The following is a 26,594-nucleotide window of genomic DNA, read 5'->3' on the forward strand; positions in this document are numbered from 1 at the left end:
TGTCTACTGGTACTAATACAAGGACATTTTAATGACCATTTCAGTTATAAATTAAAAGGCTATTTTACTTATACTGTCAGAGATTAAGTTTGTCTGTTTTTCACTTTTAGGACTCTTTAATTTCACTTGAAGGCAAAAAAAAAAAAAAAGGTCAAGGACATTTTGTAAAAAGAAACATTTAAAGCTTATTTTCTTAAACTGTATAGTGAAAAATATAACCGACTAAAAATCTTGTAAATCATGATGATGGGATTATCATTGAACTTTTTATATGTTCTTGTAAAGATACTGCTTTCGACTTACAGATTAGATGTTACCGTATCCACTTGAAGAATGTCAGCTTTCTGAAAATCAAAGGCTTTTTGTTCCAACCCTCCTTCCTTAAAGTGTAATTTTTGCTTGAATTCTTCGATCCTGAGTTACCCTGCACAGGGTGAGTGTTGAGTGAGATTTGGGAATGACACTGCCATGGCAGTTGACTTTTAACTAGCTCCTTTGTAGTCTGTATGGCTTTTAGCCCAGGCATTTAGACAGTAGATGGTTAGTGTTTGGCCTGTAGAGAAATGTCCTGTCATTTCAGAGGAATAGATCTGAACTAAGCACACAGAATGCCCGTTTCATTGTTGATTAAGACTTAGGTGGCTGGAGGAGGCACTTAATTCAGTTGGATATTGACTGTGCAGAGAGAAGCAGCTGCTTTTGAAAACAAGCTTGGATCAAGTTCTTTGTGGCAGTGTCCAGGCAGAAGCTGTGGGCATAGACAATGAGATGCTTGTTTTATTTCCTGAAAATACCTCTGGGAAAAACCTAAGAGAATAAACATTGTGTGTGTGTTTCAGTGTGACTCAGCCACTGGGAGCTTCCATCCATGACGATGTCACAGGCAGAGCCAGGCCCGAGTCAGATGAACTGGCTTTTGGGTTGGTTATTTTCTTCACTTTGCTCTTCTCACCTAGAACATTAAAATACTGGCAGTTACCTTGTAATATTTTATGGAGATAAGTGACATTATGTGTATGGTATATGGAACAAAATTCCTGACACACGTCAGGCATCCAGAAAATGCCTTCTGTTGACCTCCTCTGGTTATTCTTAGAACATGGATTTGGTTACTCCTAAGTCATCAGTGTTGTTCGTTTTATGGTCTTACCTGAGGTTCCTAATACTGAATTTTAGTTTTGCGGAGGTATTTATAACTCTGACTTTTGACTTCTTATGTGGGTGAAGTTTAAGATCCACTGGACTTCCATTGTCTTAGATAATGAAAAAGTATTTTTCTGAAAAATTGGAGGTCTTAATAAGACAGGCATAATTTTGCTAATTGGACTTCCATGACAGTCCACAATCTTCCTATACATTTCGGTTTTAGACAGCTGCATTAGCTTGCTAGTGCTACTCCTCACCTCTACCTCCCGCCCCCTACACACATACACTGAGTGGCTTAAAAAACAAGAATTTATTTCTCACAGTTGTGGAGACTGGGAAGTCCGGGCTCAAGGTGCCAGCAGGGTTAGCTTCTGGTGAGGTCTCCTCTCTCCTTGGATTGCAGACAGCAGCCTTCTCTCTGTATCCTCACGTGGCCTTTTCTCTGTGGATGTACTAACCTGGTGTCTCTCCTTACAAGGACACCAGGCATGCCAAACTAGTAATGACCTTATTTAACTTTATACCTCCTTAAAAGTGCTATCTTCAAACATACTCCCATTGGGAGCTGGGGCTTCAACATGAATTTTGGAGAGACAAAATTCAGGCCACAATAGCAGCTCTCCTCTGTCTTGGTTTTGGAAAGTCAGCAGAAGCCGCAGTGAGCACATTGCTGTGGTACTGGGTTTATTTGTAGGCTTTTTATCATCCTGCGACTTCAGTGGATGACACATTCTCACTTTGTTTTCTCTTCTCTACCCTTTGCACTGCTTGTATGTCTACACTGCAGTGGCTTTCAATCTTTTTTTGACCATGAATATGGTCAAACAGAAATATATTCACGTGTGTGTGCATAACTCGAACATATTTTACAAATCAGTAGCTCTTCTTAGGAGTTTGCATATATTCTGTTTTGTATTATTGTGATTTTTTTTTTGAAGAAAGGTATTTTGAGATGTGCCACTTTATGTAGTTTGAAAACCACTGCTGTAGTGTAGTTTCAGAACTGTGGTATGTGACATATATTGAAGGACTTTCCCTTTTAATCTTTTGCGGTCATGGATGTGTGGTCGGCTTGCATTGATTTGTGGAATTCGTGGAACCCATCGTAAGACTTTCCTGTAGAGGAAATTATAGTCTGGAAAATTTCCCTGCCATTTGGCAACTTCTGTAGGAAATAGAAGCCAGTAGGGTGGAAAAGTTTCATCATATTGATTGTCTTTGCTGGGAGAAGCATACAATTATGTCTTATATTCAGAAGCAGGGTAGATTGGAACAAAACCTCACTATGACTCAGTGATAGATTTTTTTTATGTGTGGTTTATTTTCTCTTTTAAGGTGTGGGTTGGTTTTTGTTTTAGAATTATCTTTCTCTATGATAAGCTCCTTCCCAGTAGGTAGAATGAATTTTTTAAAGAATAAAAGTCTAGTTTTTTGATGATGTTGTCCCAAATCTTAATTCCATAGGGATATATTATGTTGGGGCTTGATGATAATTTATTCATGTTATCTAAAGTTATCAGTTGAGGAAGACGCATGCGGTTAGCTGGGTTAGCTGTTACCAGTTAATGGTGTTAGCCTCTGTGAACTTAATAGCAGGATAAATGAAAAACTGTATCAGGTCGCCCGAAAGGATGCATTTAGGAGGATGGGAGTGGAGGGAGAGAGCTTGCTGTAAGTGGAAGCACAGAGTATCTCTTTTAATGCCCAGCCATAGCAAGAACTGGGTCTGAGGGTGATGTAAATGATACTTAAAAATTCAAAATTCAAATGTGGCCGGGCACGGTGGCTCACGCCTGTAATCCCAGCACTTTGGGAGGCCGAGGCAGGCAAATCACACGGTCAGGAGTTTGAGACCATCCCGGCTAACACGGTGAAACCCCGTCTCTATTAAAAATATAAAAATTAGTGGGCGTGGTGGCGGGCACCTGTAGTCCCAGCCGCTGGGGAGGCTGAGGCAAGAGAATGGCGTGAACCTGGGAGGTGGAGCTTGCAGTGAGCCGAGATTGTACCACTGCACTCCAGCCTGGGTGACAGAATGAGACTCTGTCTCAAAAAAAAAAAAAAAAAAAAAAGAAAAAAAAATTCAAACGTAGCAGGGCCAGGCGCGGTGGCTCACACCTGTAATCCCAGCACTTTGTGGGGCCAAGGCAGACAGATTACGAGGTCAGGAGTTCAAGACCAGCCTGACCAACATGGTGAAACCGTGTCTCTACTAAAAATACAAAAATTAGCCAGGCGGGGTGGTGTGCGCCTGTGGTCCCAGCTATTTGGGAGGCTGAGATAGCAGAATCTCTGGAACCTAGGAGACAGAGTTACAGTGAGCCGAGATTGCACCACTGCACTGCAGCCTGGGCGACAGAGAGAGACTCTATCTCCCCCTCAAAAAAAAAGAAAAAAAAAAAAATCAAATATAGCTTTTTATAGAAGGACCCCAGAGTACTTCAAGGTTGTAGAGAGTCATTTCATGCCCTGGTTTGCCCTTCATTTGATATGATTTTGGACAAATACTTGAGCCTCCATTTCCTCACTCAGTCTTCGTCACACATCAGTGAGATCACATCTGGAACAGACCAGCACCACAAAGGTGAGTCTTCTCCCTGCTTTAGTTCGTCTTTGTTCCTGCAACTCTTGGTTCTCTCTTCTTCTGGATCAGTGAGAGGGTCCATGAAAACAAATAGCAAAAAATCGAGGTCCCATAAAGTGCTCCCTTTTCAGCTTATTCTTCACTTTTTTTTTTCTTCAGTATTCTGAGTAATGGGTTTTATTGTAATGGATAATAAAGGATAAAGACCTAGAAAGAAAAGGTCTTAAAGTGCCAAGAAAAAGCAGAGCCCTGGGCTACCCCAGGTGCTTGTGCAAGATTATCAGCTTGGGTTGAACCCAACTTAGTGATGCGATAGAGAGACACCATTGTTGACCCAGTGGATTTAGAGAAGGGTGTTCTTGTGGCTGACACACACACACCTGCCACCTGGAGACACTGAACAGGGCAGGGAGACTCAAGCCAGCGGCATGTAAACCAGATGTACCCCTAAGTCGGGTCAGCATGGCGTGTGTTACAACCAGCTGAGGAACCAAGCAGACGCTCTGGGCCTCATTGCAGGTGAGGAAAGGTCAGAAGCTTCAAGAGAGTCATGCTGGGAAGCCTAGAGTAGCTGGGTTTGATTTTGTTTTAAAACACACTCTCCCAATTGGAAGAGGGATGGGGAGCCTGAAGGGCCAGGGGTTTTGTGATACCACGGGAACCCTCCCAGACGGCAGGAAGAGGAGAGCAAGAGGACCGGGACCGTCACCGCAGAGCAAGCTTCTGCTGCACCCGAGTGGGCTGCTCCTTGGGCTCCCTGTGATCCTTGGAGAGCAGGACACAGGAGGTGGGACCGAGGGGCAATAGGGCAAGGTCACTGGCCAAGGGCTCTTGGTGCAGGGATGGGGGAGTCATGGCCTGTGAATAGAGACCTCGGGCAGAGAGAAGCCTGGGCCCTCCAGCTCTAATGGGAACACTGGCTTTAGTGATGACTGAAGGATACTGCTTTGGCCAATGCCTTGCCCCAAAATGGGGAAAATTCAAAATAAGCACCATTGTTTTAAACTTTCGTTATTCCTTATGAAGTATTCTATTAGATACTTCTTTTTATTCCTTCCCTAAGTGTCTGCTCAGAACAACAGTCCTGCTACAGATAGATGTTTTTCATTCTCATGGACTCCAACACAGCCACAAGTCCAGAGCCAGTCCCCTGGCACCTTCTTGTGTGGGGTGTTTATATTTACATTCCAGGGAGAGGAAGGCTGCACATAACATGTGGAGAGAAAGATGACTGAGGAAAATGCATGGCTGTCTTTTTTTTTTTTTTTTTGAGACAGAGTCTTGCTCTGTCACCCAGGCTGGATTGCAACGGCGTGGTCTCGGCTCACTGCAGCCGCCTCCTCCCAGGTTCGAGTGATTCTCCTGACCTAGCCTCCCAAGTAGCTGGGGTTAGGGGGGCCTACCACCACGCCTGGCTAATTTTTGTGTTTTTAGTAGAGATGGGGTTTTATCATGTTGGCCAGGCTGGTCTCAAACTCCTGTCCTCAAGTGATCCATTCACCTCGACCTCCCAAAGTGCTGGGATTACAGGCGTGGGCCACTGTGCCCGGTCCATATCTGGCTTTTGGGTAAGTGGTGGGTGGCTCTGGGCACCATATCCCTCTCACACTTGCTAGATGATTCAGCTCTGTTGTTCGCCTCATTTCTTTGAGGTTGGAATATCTCCTGCTTCCCATTTTGGAAACCTGCCTACACTAGAAACACCTGATGCCCACATGTTTTTGTTGTCCAGGACCGTGCGTGCTTCTACTCAGTGGACCTTGTTGAGCATCAGCTGTGTGCCAGACCCTTCATGAGGAACTAGGAACATTCCCTGTGTCAAAGTGCCCATTGTCCAGTAGAGATGATGAGAATAGAGAGGAAATACAACTAAAATGACTAAGCTTTTTGCTTAATGCTTTAATAATGTGATTAAAAAACATTGTCATTGAAAGAAATGATTTACGCCTATGATTTAATGCCTTTGTGTTTCTGTTTTAACATGTACTGTAAGACCTCTTTTTATGTATGTTTTTAACGGCCATTGCTGTAAATGCTGTGAAGTCCACATTTGTAAGCTGTAAATTTCCTAGGCCCTTGCTTGTTGTGTTGCAGCAATGTTGGGTGCAAGTGGCAGCCCCTGGGGCCTTCAGCAGAGCCCTGGCAAGAGGCTCTTTCCTCCATGGACTTGGGCTTCGGCACCTCTTGAAGGGACTCTTCTTTTCATGGGAGAACTTGGCAAGGCCGCTCAGGATTGGTCTGCCGTTCTGGGCTTGTTCCATGCTGGAGTAGCTGAATAATTAGAAATGTTTCTGTCGTTTGAGTGGAGATGGTCGGAGTTCTGTGTGTTAGGAAGGTGGGTCGCATGGTCACAGAACAGTCCCAGTGGTCACTCGCTTGGCCACCTGGCCCATCCGTGTGGCAGTAGGAGTGATGCACATCCCACTGCGGCGGGGAGGGGCACCACAGCCCTGATGGGGGTGCCTTCCGTTTCATCTGGCAAACCGTGGCCCAGGGTGTGAGAGCCCAGATGTTTTAATAACATCAACACGGGGATACACAATGTTTAGAAAATGAGTTCATGTTCTAGGAATTACTTTCATTGCATTTTTTTAAGCTCTGTATCTTTTTCTGTTCGAATCCAGGTGCAACATTAGAGGAAATCAACCAGCACTGGGACTGGCTGGAACAAAATCTCCTTCACACCTTGTCCGTCTTTGATAATAAAGATGACATTGCCAGTTTTGTCAAAGGGAAGGTAAAGGTAGGTCCCTTGAGTTTAACGTTTCTCCCCATCTTTCCATGTTTTTTCCTTAAGACAGTTCGAACACTGTAGCATACTAACAGTTTTTTCTGCTAACTGAACTTTTTGGCTTAATACGTAAAGCCAGATAAGTTTCATTTATCACCTGTTTTAACCTTGTAGTCAGTCTAGCAACATACACCTGACATGTTAAAAAAAAGACTTGGCCGGGTGCTGTGGCTCACTCCTGTAATCCCAGCACTTTGGCAGGCCAAGGCGGGTGGATCACGAGGTCAGGAGATCGAGACCATCCTGGCTAACACGGTGAAACCCCGTCTCTACTAAAAAATCCAAAAAAATTAGCTGGGCGTGGTGGTGGGCGCCTGTAGTCCCAGCTACTCGGGAGGCTGAGGCAAGAGAATGGCGTGACCCCGGGAGGCGGAGCTTGCAGTAAGCCAAGATTGTGCCACTGCACTGCAGCCTGGGGGACAGAGCGAGACTCCGTTTCAAAAAAAAAAAAAAGACTTTATTCTCAGGCTTAGTTTTTGTTATTCTTTACAGGAGTGAAGGCCCTTTTTTATCGCCGGAAAAAAAAATAATGTTAAGATTTATGTTTTTGCAGAGCAACACGTTATTTGACTTCTTAAATCACCTTTTTTTTTTTTCAGTTGTGACATCTTGTCACACTATTCTGTTGGATCTACCACTTTCCTCCTGCTAGAAATGGATGTTTATTCTTAAAATATGTAAATTAAATGTAACGAAAGCCAATTAAGTTTTGAGTTGGCAAGAGAGGAGTATTTTGGGAGGTATCTGTGATGCCTCCTGTGAGTTACAGTCTTATATAACTGGCCTCACTGCAATAACATGATGGGTAATCAGTGCTTTCAAAGCCCCATTGGGCTGGGGGAGAGAGTTTCTCATTCTAAATTTAACTCTCTCATTAAATACTTTAACACATTAGCGTGTGATACACTTTTCCTTCCTTAGGGTAAAAGCCCTTCGATTTTGTTTTCTGCAAAAAGCTTGGCTTTCTAATACCTCAAGTGCCATGGCTTTTCGTAAAGTGTGTCAAAGCAGGTTTTTGATTTTGGAGGAACAAAATCTTTTCCTTCGGGGACTGGGGGATACTTATGGGATCTGGTGAAAGGGAAGGCATCCCAAGTCCAGCCAGCTTGACAATGTCTTCTTGGAGTTATACCTGGCCAGTGGGGTTAGCGGGCGGACTGGGCCATGGTGGGCTCGGGTCGGCCCTCATCCTGGCCCAGCCAACTGCGGCTCACTTCCCTGGGTCGTATCACACTTGGGTAGCTACAGAAAGGCCCCGTTCAGCGCTGTTTTTCACACTTACCCCACCTGTCTTGGTCTAATGCAAGTTGTAGTGGTTCTTTGATTTAGGTATTACTCTTCTTAATTTGGAGGAAGAAAATTAACTTTTGCTACAGTGATTTTAAAACAGTTTCTGTAGAATAAGAAAACTTGTCCTTGACTGTCCTAGATTTCATGGCTGGGGTCTTGGAAATTACACTGACAAAAGATGAACAAGAGAAAAACAGAGTTTATTTTTGTTGGTTGTGTTTTTGAGCCAGGGTCTTGCTCTGTCACTCAGGCTGGAGTGCAGTGGTGCAATCGTGGCTCACATCAGCCTTGACCTCCCAGGCTCAAGTGATCCTCCTGCCTCAGCCTCCCATGTAGCTGGGGCTGCAAGCACACACCACCACACCTGGCTAATGTTTTTATTTTTTGTAGAGACGAGTTCTTATTATGTTGCCCAAGCTGGTATGGAGCTCCTGGGCTCAAGCAGTCCTCCTGCCTTAGCTCCCCAAAGTGCTGGGATTATAGATGTGAGCCACCACGCCCAGGCAAACAGACTTTATTTGAACACGAAAGCATGCATATGTGTATCAGAAGCTCAGTGATGAGTAACTCACAGGGGTGGTTAGCACTTGGGCTTACATAGCCTCTCAGCGAAGAACAGTGCATTTGTAGAAAAGCGACAAGTCTAGAAAAAAGGCCTTTAGGCTTTTGGGGCAGCGTACTGTGGAAAACGCATGGAAGCTAAGGGTTCGTTTAGTGAGGTTACGTAGATTCCTCTCAGGGCTGTTTCTGGACTTGGGAGGGTCGAGAGCTGTTTCTGGTGACCGAGAGTCAAAGTCCTTTTTCTGGTACAGGAGCAGGACACACCTTGACTAATGGACCTTTAAAAACAGGTCCTGTTTTGAGGCAGATGTCGGGGGAAGACAGCCTTTTTGGTGTTTGCTGTTTCTCAGTTTTCTTCAGCTCAAAATAATCCTTATGCCAAAGTGGCATATTTTGGCACATATAGTGGCAAAGTATCTAGTCCTTGATACTTTGAAGCTAAAATGCTTTGAAAAGTAAGTCCTGAGGAGGCAGGGCTGGGGAGTGAGGGGCCTGCCCGGCCTGAGCCTGGGAGCACAGCGTGACATCTGATCTCCCTTTCCTCTGGCCAAATCCTAAGGATCTGGGAATTGCGGCCTTCCTACTCATATCCCGAACCTTTGATGACTCTATAAAACTTTGAAAAATCCCTGTTTCAAGCTGTGCCTGTAACCAGAAGCCATACTTCAAGGAAGGCAAGGGTCAGCACGGCCACCCTCACGCCTGCACCGGCAGCCCCTGGGTCCCACCCTGCAGCCGTGCCTGCTGCCTGTCTGCTCCAGAGCCTTCATAAAGACCCCGCCACGCCTCACTTCCAGGGCAAGGGGAGAGCTCAGCACTCATTATATATTAGATATGCTTTTCAAAAATATTCATCTCTCTTAACTAGTACTTCATTAATGTATAATGTCTTGTTAAATAAAATGTGGGAAATAGAGAAAAACATAATGAAGAAAATGAAAATCACTTGAAATTTCATCAGCCTCCAGATTTCTTTTAAAAATAATTTTAGGCCAGGCGTGGTGGCTCATGCCTGTAATCCCAGCACTTTGGGAGGCTGAGGCGGGCGGATCAGCGAGGTCAGGAGATCAAGACCATCCGGGCTAATATGGTGAAACCCTGTCTCTGCTAAAAATACAAAACAATTAGCCGGGCGTGCTGACAGGCACCTGTAGTCCCAGCTATGTGGGAAGCTGAGGCAGGAGAATGGCATGAACCTGGGAGGCGGAGCTTGCAGTGAGCCAAGATTGCACCACTGCACTCCAGCCTGGGTGACAGAGCGAGACTCTATCTCAAAATAAATACATAAATAAAAACAAATAATAATTTTAAATTACATTGTTATTTTAACGTCAATGCTCAGGTTTAAGTTGGAAAATAGCTTATATAATAGTGCAGGGTTTGACAAAAATACCCAAAAAGTAGTCTTGTCTTGAGGGACATAGCTTTTCATGAGACATACCTACCTACTTTAAAAAAAAAAAAAAGGTGGGGGGGGGAATGTTAATAAAGATAAATGATAGAAGTGTGTGTGTGTGTGTGTATGTATTTTTAGAGATGGGGTCTTGCTGTGTTGCCAGGCGGGAGTGCAGTGGCTGCTCACAGGTGCCACCACAGTGCACTGTAGCCTCAAACTTTTGGGCTTACATGATTCTCCTGCCTCAGCCTCCTGAGTAGCTGGGATTTGAATCATAAATGTATTTTTACAATCAGGTAGCATATGTGAGGCTTGGGGCCCAGGAGTTCCTAAACAGCTGCTCATGTGAAGGTAACAAGAAGATATTCTCAGGGAACGATTTTGCAGCGAGCTCCCAGGAATGGGAAATCAGATTTCTGATGGTAGCAATGAGTTGTCAGTTAGGAACAAATAGGCCACAAGCGTGAATTCTAGGCCCTTCTACGACCACCCCAGATTATGAAGGACACCAATTGTTACTCATTTTTGGCAAAAAATTATAGATTTAGATGGCCTTGTTTTCCCATAAACCCAAGTGTTTTGGAGGTTATTTATGACCTTGGGAACCTTGGTCAATATCCATTTAAGACTGCAGAGTGAGCCACACAATCAGGCCAGTAGTAGCCTTAAATACCAACATTTTTGAACCTAATGAGGAAGATCTTCATGAGTTTTTCTCAAAAGACTTTTTTTTTTTTTTTTTTTCTTTTTTGAGGCAAGGTCTCACTCTGTCATCCAGATTGGAGTGCAATGGCACAATCTCGGCTCACTACAATCTCTGCCTCCGGGGTTCAAGCGATTCTTGTGCCTCAGCCTCCCACGTAGCTGGGATTACAGGTGCGCATCACCACACCTGGCTAATTTTTGTGTTTTTAGTAGAGATCGGGTTTCACCATGTTGACCAGGCTGGTCTCGAACTCCTAGCCTAAAGTCATCTGCTCACCTCAGTTCCCCAAAGTGCTGGGATGACAGGTGTGAACCACCGCACCTGCATGCTCATAGGACTAACTTTTATCTCAAAGTTGGGTAGTTCTTTGGGATTGATGCCGAGTTCACGGGCCTGTGGCAGTCCTTTTATCCTCATAAGCCTGTAGAGAAAATTTAGAAAATGATGTTTGCGGCAGGGTGCAGTGGCTCACACCTGTAATCCCAGCACTTTTGGAGGCTGAGGCGGGTGGATCACTTGAGGTCAGGAGTTCGAGACCAGCCTTACCAACATGGAGAGAAGCTCCATCTCTACTAAAAATACAAAATTAGCCGGGCGTGGTGGCACATGTCATAATAACATAAAATTACATTGTTATTTTAACATCAGTGCTCAGGTTTAAGTTGAAAATTAGCTAGGTGTGGTGGCACATGTCTGTAATCCCAGCTACTCAGGAGGCTGAGGCAGGAGAATCGCTTGAACCCAGGAGGCGGAAGTTGTGGTGAGTTGAGATTGTGCCATTGCACCCCAGCCTGGGCAACAAGAGCAAAACTCCATCTCCAAAAAAAAAAAAATAATAATAACTTGTTTGAGAACTGGGCTTAGAAGTCAAATGATTCACCCAGAGCCTCATGATGGGTAAGTGTCCAAGTGAGAGACTGGTTCTTGGGTTTTCTGACCCCGACTGCCATTCCTTTTTTTTCCTGCTGCAGCCATGTGTCTGGGTGGCTGACGGATGACACGGCCGAGCCATTCTCCTCGTCAGCTGTGTCTGTCATTGAAGCAGTGCATGCTTCTCGGGGGCCTGTGCGTCTCGGTCCCTCCTGCTTCAGATCCCTTGCACCCCCTGCCTTCCCATTGCGGGCTCACTGAGCAGGGACTGTTATCTCTGTGTGTCAGGCTCTGATAGCCGAGGAGACCAGCAGCAGGCTCGCCGAGCAGGAGGAAGAACCCGAGAAATTCCGAGAAGCCCTGGTGAAGTTTGAGGCCAGGTTCAACTTTCCCGAGGCAGAGAAGCTGGTCACCTACTACTCCTGCTGCTGTTGGAAGGGCAGGGTGCCCCGCCAGGGCTGGCTGTACCTCAGCATCAACCACCTCTGCTTCTACTCCTTCTTCCTGGGCAAGGAACGTAAGTGAGGCCTGGCAGCCTCTTCCCAGATAAAGTTGGCCCTCGGGACTCAGTGCTGCTCCCAGGAAGGGCCGTTAACAGGAAGAGTTGGACAGATTTAAATAAATGGTGGAGATGACAGCGGGTGACACTTGATTACTTATATATGCTACTACTAGCAGGGGATTACATCTGGAGAATTCACTTCTTCTACTGCCTTAAGAAACATTCTGTATAGTTCACTTTATACAGCCACTGAGGGGTTTTTACTTCTGTAAGTTGTTTAGAAAACATAGTGTTATCACGATGGCTTAATATTTCTCAAAGTGTAGAACATATTCCTGCCTTTTTTTTTTTTTTTTTCTTTTTTCTTTTGAGGTGGAGTCTCACTCTGTCACCCAGGCTGGAGTGTGCAGTGGCGCCATCTCGGCTCACTACAAGCTCTGCCTCCCGGGTTCACGCCGTTCTCCTGCCTCAGCCTCCCGAGTAGCTGGGACTACAGGCGCCCACCACCGTGCCCGGCTAATTTTTTGTACTTTTAGTAGAGACGGGGTTTCACCGTGTTAGCCAGGATGGTCTCGATCTCCTGACCTCGTGATCCACCCGCCTCGGCCTCCCAAAGTGCAGGGATTACAGGCGTGAGGCACCGCACCTGGCCATATTCCTGCCTTTTAACAAAGCAGGCCATTAAAAAAATTCCTGGCACTGAAGGTCAGGACTGCCCCTTGGAAGACTGGCTGGATATGCAGTCGCTTCCAGAAGGGGAATTCTTCGCTATCTCCTTGAGATTCATACACTGATTGACTGCTCACGTATTTATCCAGTGGCAGGAACTGTCGTAGGCAATGGGATTCGCAGGTGAAAAAGTGAAGTCACAAGTGTCAGTTGTATATTGAATGTTTAAAAAGTCATTCCCACAGAAACTTCTTCCAGAACCAAATACTGTTGTAAGTGCTCATGTCGGGTAGTATGGAAGCTGCATATGTGAGTGTGTAATTTTGGTTTCTTTCTTGCTTTACATTTCAAGTTGAACCAGTGAGAGGAGCTTCTCTTGGGGATCTGCTGCGGCTGGTTTCTGGCACGTGGCCTTCCTTTCCCAGCTCGCCAGCCTTGGTTCTGATGCTCTAGGATACACACCGTATCTGCACAGCCCTTCCGCACCCTCGGGGTGTGCCCTGACCTAACCTTAGCCACCCTGTCTTCCTTCTTTTTGAAATGCTTTTCAAAGTCCACCTGGCTTTCTTTCCTGTCTCTGTACTTAGCCTGTTGGAAACTCCTATTCATCCTTCATCGTTCAAAATTCAGTTCAGATTTTGTCACCTCCAGAAAGCCTTCCTGGTCCCCATATTATTTGTACTGTATATGCATTTCTATGCTCGGTCCCAGCAAGTCAGTGGTCACTTACTCATATGCACGTCTGTTTTCTCTTTGTGAACAAGCTCCTTCAGTGCAGGGTGGACTCTTCACAAAGGAGATGCTTAATGAATGAAAGTTGGTGGCATAGGTGGAGCATATATACCTGTGTATAAAAGAGTTTCTATGAAAGCAGCTAGAAGTAGCTGGAGAAGTTTATTGTCAAGCCTGATGCAGAAATGTGGCCTTTAAAATTATTAAAGAGCTGAAAGTGGTATTGCAAGATAAATGGAAAGAAATGGTAAAAATAAAAACGTCATTCTCTATTTGAAAAGGAAAATGAATTGTTTTCTGACACTTACTAGTTATTGTCACTAAACCTTATTGTGTTAGGAGGGTACGATTTGGAAAAAATGGGGCATGGTGGAAAACCCCGCCTCTACTAAAAATACAAAAATTAGCCAGCCATGGTGGTGCACACCTACAGTCCCAGTTACTTGGGAGGCTGAGGCACAAGAATCGCTTGAACCCCGGAGGCGGAGGTTGCAGTGAGCCGAGATCGCACCAGTGCACGCCAGCCTGGGTGACAAAGTAAGACTCCACCTCAAACAAACAAACAAAAAAAGATTTAGGAAAAATAAATGATCCCTAATATGTGGTGACATTTCTCATTTTCAGGTGTTCTGCATGCCTCTCTGATGACAGCAGGCCGCCAGATATTTAGACTTTCTGTTCTCTTTGCTGGCTCTGTATTGCCAGCCCTGGCTACTGCTGTTGGAAACATTTCCGAGACTAGACCAGGTGTTTCTAAAATATACTGTTTGTACTATGTTAGTTTTTTAAAGTTTCATAAAAACTGCTTATACTCTGTCTTCTAAGACTCTGAACAACTGTTATTGACAACAGGCTAAAATGTTAAGTCCATTTCTCTCGACGAGATCATGAATGATCCTCATTTACACACCTCTTTTTCCCATAGCTTACACTGTGAATGCTGTTTTTGAAACCAGAATTTATGTAGATTCAGAAACTTTTGCATAACTGTTGAAGTTTAAATATTCTTGAGAAAGGTATATACGTTGTTAACTTGGTATTTCGGAATAGTGTTCCTTTGAAACACGCGGCAGCCAGCAGCTTGGGAAGTTTTACTTACATCTCTAAGAAAACCATTAGAACATGAGTTGGGTTTTGACCAACAGCTGGCAGGTGGTCTGTGCTCTTCTTTCCTGCTTTAAAGGTGTTTACACCAGCAGTGTATAAGCGTTTCCTTTTCTCCACAACCTCCCCAGCATCTGTTTTTTTTTTTTGACTTTTTAATAATAGCCATTCTGGCTGGTATGAGGTAGCATCTCATTATGGTTTTGATTTGCATTTCTCTGATGATCAGTGACGTTGAGCTTTTTTTTCCATATGCTGGTTGGCCGCATGTATGTCTTCTTTTGAAAAGTGTCTGTGTCCTTTGCCCACTTTTTAATGGGGTGGTCTGTTTTTTCCTTGTAAATTTGTTTAAGTTCCTTATAGTTGCTGGATATTAGACCTTGTGAGATGCATAGTTTGCAAAAAATTTCCCCTATTCTGTAGGTTCTCTGTTTACTCTGTTGATAGTTTCTTTTGCTGTGCAGAAGCTCTTTCACGTAATTAGATCCCATTTGTCAATTTCTGCTTCTGTTGCAGTTGCTTTTTGGCGTCTTCATCATATAATCTTTGCCTTTTCCCATGTCCAGAATGGTATTGCTGGTGTAAATTAGCTCAACCATTGTGGAAAGCAGTGTGGCAATTCTTCAAAGAACTAAAAATAGAACTACCATTCAATCCAGTGTTACCATTACTAGGTGTATATCCGAAGGAATATAAATTGCTCAACCACAAAGACACATGCATGCATATGTTCATGGCAGCACTATTCACAATAGCAAAGACATGGAACCAACCTAAATGCCCATCCTTGGTGGACTGGATAAAGAAAATGTGGTACATATACACCATGGAATACTATGCAGCCATAAAAAAGAATGAGATCACGTCCTTTGCAGGAACATGGATGGAGCTGGAGGCCATTATGCTTAACAAACTAACGCAGGAACAGAAAACCACATACCGCATGTTCCCACTTATAAGTAGGAGCTAAATGTTGAGAACCCATGGACACGTAGAGGGGAAGAACTGACACAGGCACCTACTTGAGGGTGGAGGGTGAGAGGAGGGAGAAGATCAGAAAAAATAACTAATGGGTACCAGGCTTTACATCTGGGTGATGAAATAATCTGTACAACAAATCCCCATGACATGAGTTTACCTATATTACAAACCTGCACTTGTATCCCTGAACTTAAAAAAATTTTCTAAAAGGCATTTACACATTGGCCTAAGGAGAGCTTTGGATAGTTGCTTGCTGACACACACAAGTTTGGCTCAAATTTTGTGGTATAATATATATTTCACCCTTTCCTTTTACAGTTAAACTTGTAGTTCCGTGGGTTGATATCCAGAAATTAGAAAGAACGTCCAATGTCTTTCTGACGGATACCATCCGAATCACCACGCAGAATAAGGAGCGTGACTTCTCCATGTTCCTGAACCTGGATGAGGTGTTTAAGGTCATGGAGCAGCTGGCCGATGTGACGCTGCGAAGGCTGCTCGATAATGAGGTCTTTGACCTCGACCCGGATCTGCAGGAGCCGAGTCAGATCACCAAGAGGTGAGAGCGTCCGTTGTAATGTCTCCCAGCTGCACAGGGGACCCACGAGCCTTGCCCAGCCCTTACGTGCACGTGCTTTTGTTAGCCTTGGTTATGTTAGATTTAAATTTCTCTTGTGGCTTAATCCAGATTTTCCTATGTCGTTCATCTCAACAGAGACATGACAGAAATGGTGATTACTCATTTACGCAGTGGACTTTTGAGTTTTCAGATATTATTTCAAAATTGATTTTCATAAAGAATGCTTTTAGAAATGTAGTGTGGGTAGGGCTGGGCGTGGCAGTTCACGCCTGTAGTCCCAGCACTTTGGGAGGCCAAGATGGTAGATCACGAGGTCAGGAGATCGAGACCATCCTGGCTAACACAGTGAAACCCCATCTCTACTAAAAATACAAAAAATTGGCCTGGCGTGCTGGCGGGCGCCTGTAGTCTCGGCTACTTGGGAGGCTGAGGCAGGAGAATGGCGTGAACCCGGGAGGCGGAGCTTGCAGTGAGCCGAGATCGCGCCACTGCACTCCAGCCTGGGGGACAGAGCCAGACTCAATCTGAAAAAAAAAAAAAATAGTATGGGTAGCTGCTTAATAGAAATCTGTGGAGCACTGTGCTTTGCTAGTGAACATTAAGACATTTTGTCTTTCCTTTTTCTTTGTTTTTTTATTTTTTTGAGATGGAGTCTCTCTCTTTCGCCCAGGCTGGAGTACAATGGTGCTATCTCGGCTCATTGCAACCTCCGCTTCCCAGGTTCAAATGATTCTCCTGCCTCAGCCTCCCGAGTAGCTGGGATTACAGATGCCCACCACCACGCCCGGCTAATTTTTGTATTTTTAGTAGAGACGGGGTTTCAAACATGTTGGCCAGGCTTGTCTCGAACTCCTGACCTCATGATCCGTCTGCCTTGGCCTCCCAAAGTGCCGGGATTACAGGTGTGAGCCACTGTGCCCAGCTGACATTTTGTCTTTTCACAGGAAATTACTTTGTAGAAAACATTTTCAGGGCAGCTGGACCTATTTTTGGTGCCACTTTGTCATCAGAAATACGCCTCTCTAATAGTGTCAGTCAGTATGCTACATGGTTTATTTGCCACAAATTGATACTAATCCTAGAGACTTGTGAGGTAGTCGTTTGACTTGTTTGTTGCTTTAAGGAAGTTCAACTTCAGTATCCAAAGTTTTTATTTTGAATTTTTAAAGAACCACTAGTTATTTTTTATTATCTTGGTGCAAAAGTAATTAAAAGTAGAATGATCTTAGTATCTGGCAATTCCACTTCTGGGTATGTACACTAAGGAACTGAAAGCAGGGGCTCGGAGCTATTTGTATGCCCGTGTTTGCAGTAGCATTATTCACAATCACCAAACGGTAGAAGCAGCCTGAGTGTCCAGCAGGAGACGAAAGCCATCAGAAAAATGTGAGCCGCGCAATGGAATATTACTCAGCCTTGAAAAGGAAGGAAATCCTGACACACGCTACCACATGGATGAACCTTGAGGACATTATGTTGAGTGAAATAAGTTGCAAAAAGACCAATACTGATATTCAGACGTGATTTTTCTGAGCTTTAGTCTTCCATACTTGGCCTGGATGATGTGCCACTAAGTTCCTTCAAAGCTCTAAAGTTAGTGTTCAGTAATAATATAAAGAAAGTTTTTTTTTTTTTTTTTTAAAAAGACTGATTATTCTTTAAATCCATACACTGTCCTCTGTCTTTTCTCAGTGTATGGGGGAGAGCGTGTCCCTTCATTCATGGCCTGTCATGGCGGCATGCTGAGGGTTTGATGTGTTCTGAAAGAATTCAAAGCCCCTTCCTGCTGTGTCCATTTGTTTTAAACAGATCACGTGTAGTCATGAGTGAGGTAAAATCAAACACAAGAGCTCTTGATTTTTTAGGTTAAGATTCCAAGGATATTTCACATGGTTTTGTGTCACCTCTGATAATCTGAGATGGAGGGTGAGGGGTGCTCGTTGTTCCCTGTGAAAGGACACGCTTGGGGCAGTGTCCTTTGGGGTTCGGACTCTGTACCTCTCAGCCCCAGGCCCCGTGATGGTCTCTCTGGCTCCATCTTAGGAGCACCTGTTTTAAAAAGCAAGACAGTCCAGTACAGTGGGTGCCACGCCCTCCTGTATTTCTTCAAATGCCTCTGCAGTCGTTGGTATCTGAGTTCTTTTAGGGCAGCTTGCAAAGATATCTTAAAAATGGAAGTCGGCCGGGCGCGGTGGCTCAAGCCTGTAATCCCAGCACTTTGGGAGGCCATGACGGGCGGATCACGAGGTCAGGAGATCGAGACCTAACCCGGTGAAACCCCGTCTCTACTAAAAAATTACACACACACACAAAAAACTAGCTGGGCGCGGTGGCGGGCGCCTGTAGTCCCAGCTACTTGGGAGGCTGAGGCAGGAGAATGACGTAAACCCGGGAGGTGGAGCTTGCAGTGAACTGAGATCCGGCCACTGCACTCCAGCCTGGGTGACAGAGCGAGACTCCGTCTCAAAAAAAAAAGGAAAAGTCACAGTTGCAGGAAGCCCCAAAGCAACAAGCCTGGGTTGCCTGAGTTGCTAGAGGGCTCACAGGAGCGCCAGGTAAAGCTCCTCCCCGTCTCCCTGTGTGTGCGGGGCACGTGGGCGTGTGAGTGCAGCCGCGTAGTTGCAGGAGTCGGAGCCTGCTAGCAGCTCCTCTGGGGCTGCGCTGGGATTTCGGGTGGTCCCTCACAAATCTACTGATATCCCAGTGCAGCTCCACTTCCGGGTGTGGTGGCTTTGGTTTTGGGTAGAAGGGAGGAAAGAATACATTGAAGGTCTGTAGCACCAAATCCCTTGTGGTACGAGAACCAGTTTTGGAGAAAAGCCATCAGTTGGCAGCCTTCATTTACATTCCAGAATTCAGGGAGATTCTTCAAGACATTCCCTGTCTGTCTTCTGTCCTGGGAACTATCAGAAAGAAGAGGGGAGAGGAAAGGCTAAAAAGGGCCTGGTGTTGGCCAGCGCCGAGCTGCCAGGGTTCCTGCAGGTGCATGGGGCTGGCCCTGTGGTGGGGCTGGTGCTATGATGGGGCTGCAGGCTTCTGGGCCAAACTGTTGACTGCAGGTTCAGCAGCTTTCTCAAAAAGTGAAAGGCATGTACCTTGCCTCTCAACTCCTGGCCAGTTCACGTTTGTAGCGTTTGTCATGGAGACGTGGACCTGTGGGTATAAACAGGTAATGACTCAGTCTTCTTGAAGCCCTGCCAGGAGAGCCCAGGTTTGGAAGCTGAGGAAAACAGTCTCTTCATGCTTGCTCCCTGGTGCTCTCTGGTTGGTCCTTCCTCCCCTTCCCTCCCCTCCCCTCCCCAGATAATGGCTGCAGAAAGGTGCCCTTGGGGTCACAAGCTGGGTGAGCCTCAGGTTGCCAGTTAGTTATGATCGCCATGTGTGGCCACTCCAGCAGGACTTATGACCACAGTGTGGAGCTGCTCCTAGCTCCCCTGGGAGCAGGAAGGGTCAGGGTGCATTGTTGCCCCTGGTTGATTGGGCTGGTTCGAGTTGCCAGGTGTGGGAGTCACCCGGCTTAGCCCTCACAGGGCACAGGGGAGGCCCTGGGCCAGGGATCCCCACATCATAGCTGCGGAGTCCAAGAGGGCAGAGTGACTGAGGAGCTACCCACAGAGGGAACAGAGGGAGGGAAGTGGAAAGGAAAAAAGGTGATAGATCCTGAAATCTCAAAACAGAAAAGATATATCCCGAAGTTGGAAATGGTGGGGTGAAAAAAAGTGTATTCGGCTATTTTTTGTCGGGGAGGGATTACAATCTGTTTCGACTGGCTGAAGATGCTGGAGGAGAGCTGAATTAGAGCAGTATAGTAAATGGAAACTGTTTCGTTTCCCACGAGGCGGGCTCTTTCTGCTGGTTTATAAAGATGAATAGCAGCTGCCCAGAGGCAGGTATCCTCAGCAGGGAACCCTGGTCCCCCGTGGCCTGTCTGGTTCTGAACTCCTTGGTCTGGCTGGATTTGCAGACCGTCTTTGGCCTTTCCCTTTTCCCCCCTCCCCGCTCTGTCCCTTTTCCTGCTCTTCTGCCTCAGCTCCCACTAGGACCACTTCTGTGTAATTTATTTGACTTTTCATCCCTCCGATTCTAGCTCGAGTCCTCCTCTGCCTCAGAGTCCTCTTGGCCCACTTAAGACATTTCCCAGGGGCTCCTGCAGCCTGACAGCCCCCACCTTACAAGAGAAGGCCCACGTCTCACCCTCTACAACCCCCGTCCCCAAGCTGCTCTGTGATTGTCAGTGGGCTGGCTTAGGTGCTTCTCTCTAGAACAGGATGGGAGGAAGAGGACGGAGGGAGGAGCCTTTTTCTGAGGGTCAGAGAGCCTTACAGATGCTCTGTGTTGTCAGGGTCCTGGTATCCTAGGGACTCAGTGCAGACAGATTTCCAAAGGAATGAGGGGCCCTTCGTACCATCCGCCTGTGCTGGCTCCTGGCAGCCAGGTGAGCCTAGTGGCCGTGGGCTGCCGTGTGCCTTCGCAGCCAGATGGCAGCTTCATCCACATTTCCTTAGGACTCCTAGGGGGCCACAGAAGAAAAGTATTCTGAGTGAACACACATTTGAGAAATGAAATATTTTATATACAGACTTGGGCTTTGAGAAAAAGCATATGGATCTGGCCTCATTTTTAGATTCAAGAAATTCTTGAATCTTGAAAGCTTGCTATTTCCCTGATTTGATCTAATTAATTAATTAATTAGAGGCGGGATGTGGAGTACAGTGGCATGATTTCAGCTCACTGTAGCCTCCACATCCCGTGTTCAAGCGATTCTCCTGCCTCAGCCTCCTTTGTAGCTGGGATTATAAGTGCGCACCACCACGCTGGCTAATTTTTGTATTTTTAGTAGAAATAGGGCTTTGCCATGTTGGCCAGGCTGGTCTCGAACTCCTGGTTTCAAGTGATCCTCTCACCTCGGCCTCCCAAAGTGCTGGGATTATAGTCGGGAGCCACCTCCCGGCCATGGGTCTCGGGGCCGGGCCGGAGCAGGGGAGGCGCATCACGTAGAGCCACTGGAAATCCTTGTGTGCTCCTTTATGAGGCAGACTTACCATAGAGGACCAAATTTGCCCTCCCTTATCCAAGAGAGCAGGAGCCACGGCTCCCAGCTTTCTGTCTAGTGCACACATGGGAAGTCTATGCATGCTGAGCATGGGAGAGCCAAGCTGCCCCGGCCTGTCATGCAGCCTGAGTCTGGGGAAGTATTAAGCCTGGAAGCAACTGTGCTGACACACAGTAGGCTCTCACATGCGGGCTGAATGACCAGAGGGAGCGAGAGGTGGCATATAACTGAGACAGGGTTCTTCCCAAAGCGTTCTAGTGGGTGGATGGGGAGAGAGACAGAGAAGAGGAAACCTATTTAGCTACATCCTTACCGAAAGTAGGAGAGACAAATATAATTCTGGATTTGCAGAGAAATAAAAGTATATACCTTCTTGGGTCCTCTTAGGGATTAAGCTGAATTTTTTAAAGAATGTGTAACTAGTCTTGAATCTTCTGCATAGTTGTCATGCATTATTGCACATACTAATTTCAGCTTCAACAACAAATCTGATGTTTGTTGTTCCAGAGTCGGGTTGACCCCTATTTATTCCCTACTTATTTACAGTCTCATCAATGGCATGCGTTAAGATAGGGTGGTTGGGCTGGGTGTGGTGGCTCACGCCTGTAATCCCAGCACTTTGGGAGGCCGAGGCAGGTGGATCACAAGGTCTGGAGTTCGAGACCAGCCTGGCCAACATGGCGAAACCCCATCTCTACTAAAAATACAAAAATTAGCTGGGCATGGTGGTGGGCACCTGTAATCCCAGCTACCCGGGAGGCTGAGACAAGAGAATGCCATGAACCCAGGATGCAGAAGTTTCTGTGAGCCGAGATTGCACCACAGCACTCCAGCCTGGGCAACAGAGTGCAACTGTGTCTCAAAAACAAAAACAAAAAAAGGGATTATGGGTGGCACTTTTCCCCGCTAATCTTAGCTGTAGCTCTCTCTTAGGGTGATTGCTGTGGCCTGTTTGTGCAGGCACTGGAGGGTAGGTGTAGCTGGGATAGTCTCTATCCCCATAGGGCTGCTTCTGCAGTGACCTACAGGCTTGTGTGGCCACCTTTCGAATGTCAGGTCATCACCATTGTCTGTTCTTTTCTATAGAGGAAAAGTGAAGGCACTTAGGAAGTACTGGAAAGTCTCAGAAGCACGCTGTGACCAGTGGCTTTGTTTTTGCTGGTGGTCAGTAAAAGGAGTTGATAGATTTAGCATCAAAACTAACATCTGCTTTGAAACAGACCTAAAGGATAGGATGGTCTTATTCTCCACTTCATAAAGAGCTGATTTCTCATCTTTTCAAAGTCACTTTATCTTCATCTCAGTTATGCTGGAAATTTAACTATCTTGTATATAATACATATTTAATGAATGGTGAAATTGGAAGACAACTTTCTAGTAGGGAGGAAGGAAACTAACTCAGATCTTAGGAAAGTCCCCCCTGCTACTTAGTTTTTCGTAACTTGAGGTTTCTGGTCTCTGGCTACCCAAATGTGCAAAAGACAGATGTCTACAGGGAAAGCTAGGACAACCCTGAAAGGGGAATGGAGACTGTGTGCAGCATGCCCAGGCTACTCCGAAGCCACAGAGAGAGAAGCCAATTGAACTGAGGCAGCAGGTGCACTGGGTAGAACAAAATGGTTTAGTTGCCTCAGATACCGGAACACCTTCTTTTTTTTTTTGAGACAGAGTTTCGCTCTTGTTGCCCAGGCTGGAGTGCAGAGGCGCGATCTTGGCTCACTGCAACCTCCGCCTCCCGGGTTTAAGCGATTCTGCCGCCTCAGCCTCCCGAGTGGCTGGGATTACAGGCGCCCACCACCACGCCCAGCTAATTCTTGTATTTTTAGTAGAGGCAGGTTGGCCAGGTTGGTCTCAAACTCCTGACCTCGTGATCTGCCCAGCTCGGCCTCCCACAGTGCTGAGATTACAGGTGTGAACCACCATGCTCAGCCTGAAACACCTTATTCTTAATTTGAGGGATTCGGTGCAAAATTAAGTATAAGTCCTCCCACACTTCTGGTGGCTCAGTGCAAGTTTCTATGATTTGAATACTCACCATGTGTTCACTTTGCCTTCAACCATGTCCTAAGGGGAAAGAGATGCCCAGCTAGGAAGGAAGGCTGACAGGTGAACTCACTGGCGACTAGAACCACGTTTGTGAGACACTTGGGGGAGTAAGGGTTGATTTTATTTTCATCAAAGCCAACATGGCCTGCATGCTCTGAGGACAAGGGTGGAAGTTTTCCAATTTAAATGCATCGGACGTAGTCAGCTTGGGGAACTTGGGATCTCTTGAGGGGCCTTGCCTTCCGTTCTTGCAGTGTGTGAACTGGTAGAGCATTCACAGTGCCTTTCCTGTGTTCTCCCAGCTCCTCTCTGGAGGCAGCTCAGGCGCCCATGGGAACAGTAGTCCATGTTGTATCAGGCATTTAAGGAACTGCAGCTTTGGCCCCAGGAACTGGACCCATTGTGGTCTGTAGAATTTAATTTCTCTGTGTGTCCAGAGGACTTTCTGGGCATATATGTGTCTTCTCTTTTTGAGGGCTTGATAGTAAATTCCAGGGATTGTGCCATTTCTGTATGACAGCTGCTGCTTGTAAATCAGATGCGTGATGGTGGACATGAGACCTAGAAGGGGCTGCAGAAAAGGCATGTGTCCGGGAGCCCAGCCTGGCAATGGTTGGGGTGAGATCATATCTCCGGGGCCTCACAACCAGATCGTGCCTGAAAAGCTCACTTGAGCTGTGTGCAGCCGATTCCAGAGTTGAGAGTTTACTATCTTGCATTTATGGCATTTATGTAACATTTTAAAAAGTTGTACTTTTCCCGAAAGAAAATAGCTAAAGCTTTTTTTTTTTTTAAAGCTAATATGGTAGTCATATAGAAAATGTAAGCAAAATAAAATTGGAAAGTGGAAGTCCCACTGCGCAAAGACAATCACTATTAACACTTAAGATAAAGTCCTTGTACACATCCCTGTCTGGAAATTTTAAGGAATTTATGTAAAGTTAGGATCATACTGTAGGTACTATGCCTAATTTTTCTTTTACCATATTGTGGGCATCATTTTAGATTCACAGGGATCCCTTGAAGCAGAGAATTCAGACATTATTCCCATTTTGTAGCAATCAAAATGAGATACAGAGAGTCTCATTCGGGGTTACAGAGTACATAAGCAAGCCAAGAATTCATATTCCTGACTTAGAGCGAGTGCTAATTTCATCCTTATATTTATAAGGAACTTTATAAAGTGCGAGAGAAAAATCTTTCCCTCTGTATGTTGGAATTCCCCCTAATGACTAGAATTTTGCAGTATGACATAAATTGATCAGTATTTTCAAACATTGTGATTTGGCTGCTTTCTTTACTGGTTTTAGAGCCAAAAATCAGGATATGTGGAGTTGCCTGGGGGTTAGGATCCTGCTTTCCTCCTCATCAACATTCTCTCTTGTCAATACTGATGTGATGCATGAGCCACTGCACCCGACCTGGGTTCTTAAAATATATTTTTAAAAAATATAATAACTCATGTTTATTGCTTACTTACTGTGTGTCAGATACGCATCTAAACTTTTTTTCTTTTTTTTTTTTTCAGTCAGGGTCTCACTCTGTCACCCAGGCTAGAGTGCAGTGGTGCGATCTCGGCTCACTGCAACCTCTTATCCCCTGGGCTCAAGTGATCCTTTCATCTCGGCCACTGGGGTAGCTGGGACTACAGGTGTGAACCAACACACCCAGCTAATGTTTGTAATTTTTTGTAGAGACGGGATTTTGCCATGTTGTCCTGGCTGGTCTCAAACTCCTAAGCTCAAGTGATCCACCTGCCATGGCCTCCCAAAGTGCTGAGATTACAGACATGAGCCACCGTGCCTGGCCGCATTAAAATTTTTAATTGTTTTTTTGAGATTTAATTTACATACCATGTAATTGTTATACATGCTTTGAAAGTGTACCATTCAGTGTTTTTTACGATATTCATAGAGTTGTGCAACCATCACCACAATCAATTTTAGAACATTTCATCACCCCAAAAAGAAACCATGTACCCATGAGCAGTCACTTCCCATTTCTCTCTCTTCCCCCAAGCCCTGAGCAATCACTAATCTATTTTCTGTCTCTAGAGATTTGCTTATTCTGGATATTTCATTTAAATGGAATCAGGCAGTATGTCGTCTTTTTGTGTCTGGTTTATTTCACTCAGTATGATATGCTTAAGGTTCGTCTCTGTTGTGGCACACATCAGTACTTCATGTTTTATGGCTAAACAATACTTGATTGTATGCATATGCTACATTGTGATTACCCATTTATCAGTTAATGGACATTTGGATGATTTCTACCTTTTGGTTATAGACAGTGCTGCTAAGAACATTTGTGTGCAAGGCATACATTTTCAATTCTCTTGGGCATATCTGCCTAGGAGTGGAATTTCTTGGTCAAGTGTTAAGTCTGTTTTCAGCCTTTTGCAGAGCTTCCAGAGTGTTTACCAACATGACTGCACCATGTTAATTCCCATCAGCAGTGCAGTAGGATTCCAGTTTCCTCACATCCTCCTCACCACTTGTTATCAAACTTTTTGAAACTTGGATTCTTAAGCAATTGTTTTTCTGGTATTGCTCTGTGTTACTCAAACCAGGAAGGAATGCTTATTTGGCCTGTGAGTTTATTAAATTACTTCTGTGCAGAGGCAGCACGTCTGCTCTGTGTCCTTGTTCTGAAGGTTGGCTGTGCAGTTAGAATGTGGGATGCCCACGTGCACCAGCACAGGACGTGCATGGTGCCTTTTTTGCACTCACTTAAATACAAATTGTGCCAGTGGCTTTAAAAGTATTTTCTTGGCTGGGCACGGTGGCTCATGCCTGTAATCCCAGCACTTTGGGAGGCTGAGGTGGGCGGATCACCTGAGCTCAGGAGTTTGAGACCAGTCTGAGCAACATGGCAAACCCCATCTTTACTATAAATACAAAAATTAGCTGGGCATGGTGGCGCGCGCCTGTAGTCCCAGCTACTTGGGAGGCTGAGGCAGGACAATCACTTGTACCAGTGAGGTAGAGGTTGTAGTGAGCCGAGATCGTGCCACTGCACTCCATCCTGGGCGACAGAGTGAGACTGTCTCAAAAATAAAATGAAACAGAAAAGTAAAAGTATTTTCTTCGGTAATCTTAGATGTCCATTGACCTTTCCTATCTCTTCTTCTTCTTCTCTCCCTGTCCTTCCCTAGAGACCTGGAAGCCAGAGCACAGAATGAGTTCTTCCGGGCTTTCTTCAGGTTGCCGAGGAAGGAAAAGCTGCACGCGGTTGTGGACTGCTCGCTCTGGACGCCGTTCAGTCGCTGTCACACCGCGGGGCGGATGTTCACCTCTGACAGCTACATCTGCTTTGCCAGCAGAGAAGACGGCTGCTGTAAGATCGTCCTGCCACTCAGAGAGGTAGACCGGCCCTACTGTCTGCTTCCTGAAGCAGCCTTTTGTTGTTCGAACCCAAGGTGGCTCGCTGTGAGATGGGAGTGTGGGAGGGGAAGTTCAGACGGCACGGCTTTGCCATCTGCAGATGGATGACTACAAGGCTGGGCTTCTTGAGGGAGGCATGGCCTCAACTGGACCATTACCCATTCGGCCATTGCTTTTTCTGCTGTTGCTATGGCATCCTG

General features: G+C 45.7%; 1 protein-coding gene across 1 annotated transcript in view; it reads left to right on the forward strand.

Moving 5' to 3' along the window:
- The window catches only part of TBC1D8 (TBC1 domain family member 8), a 129,460-nt gene that overhangs the window by 74,438 nt on the left and 28,428 nt on the right, over nt 1-26,594 (forward strand). Inside the window, exons 3-6 of the mRNA XM_023211373.1 lie at nt 6,355-6,473; nt 11,633-11,861; nt 15,651-15,891; nt 26,166-26,373. Of these exons, the coding sequence (XP_023067141.1) occupies nt 6,355-6,473; nt 11,633-11,861; nt 15,651-15,891; nt 26,166-26,373 (797 nt within the window). The remainder of the gene's footprint in view (nt 1-6,354; nt 6,474-11,632; nt 11,862-15,650; nt 15,892-26,165; nt 26,374-26,594) is intronic.

Source organism: Piliocolobus tephrosceles, chromosome 15 (assembly GCF_002776525.5).
Source record: "Piliocolobus tephrosceles isolate RC106 chromosome 15, ASM277652v3, whole genome shotgun sequence".
Taxonomy (NCBI): domain Eukaryota; kingdom Metazoa; phylum Chordata; class Mammalia; order Primates; family Cercopithecidae; genus Piliocolobus; species Piliocolobus tephrosceles.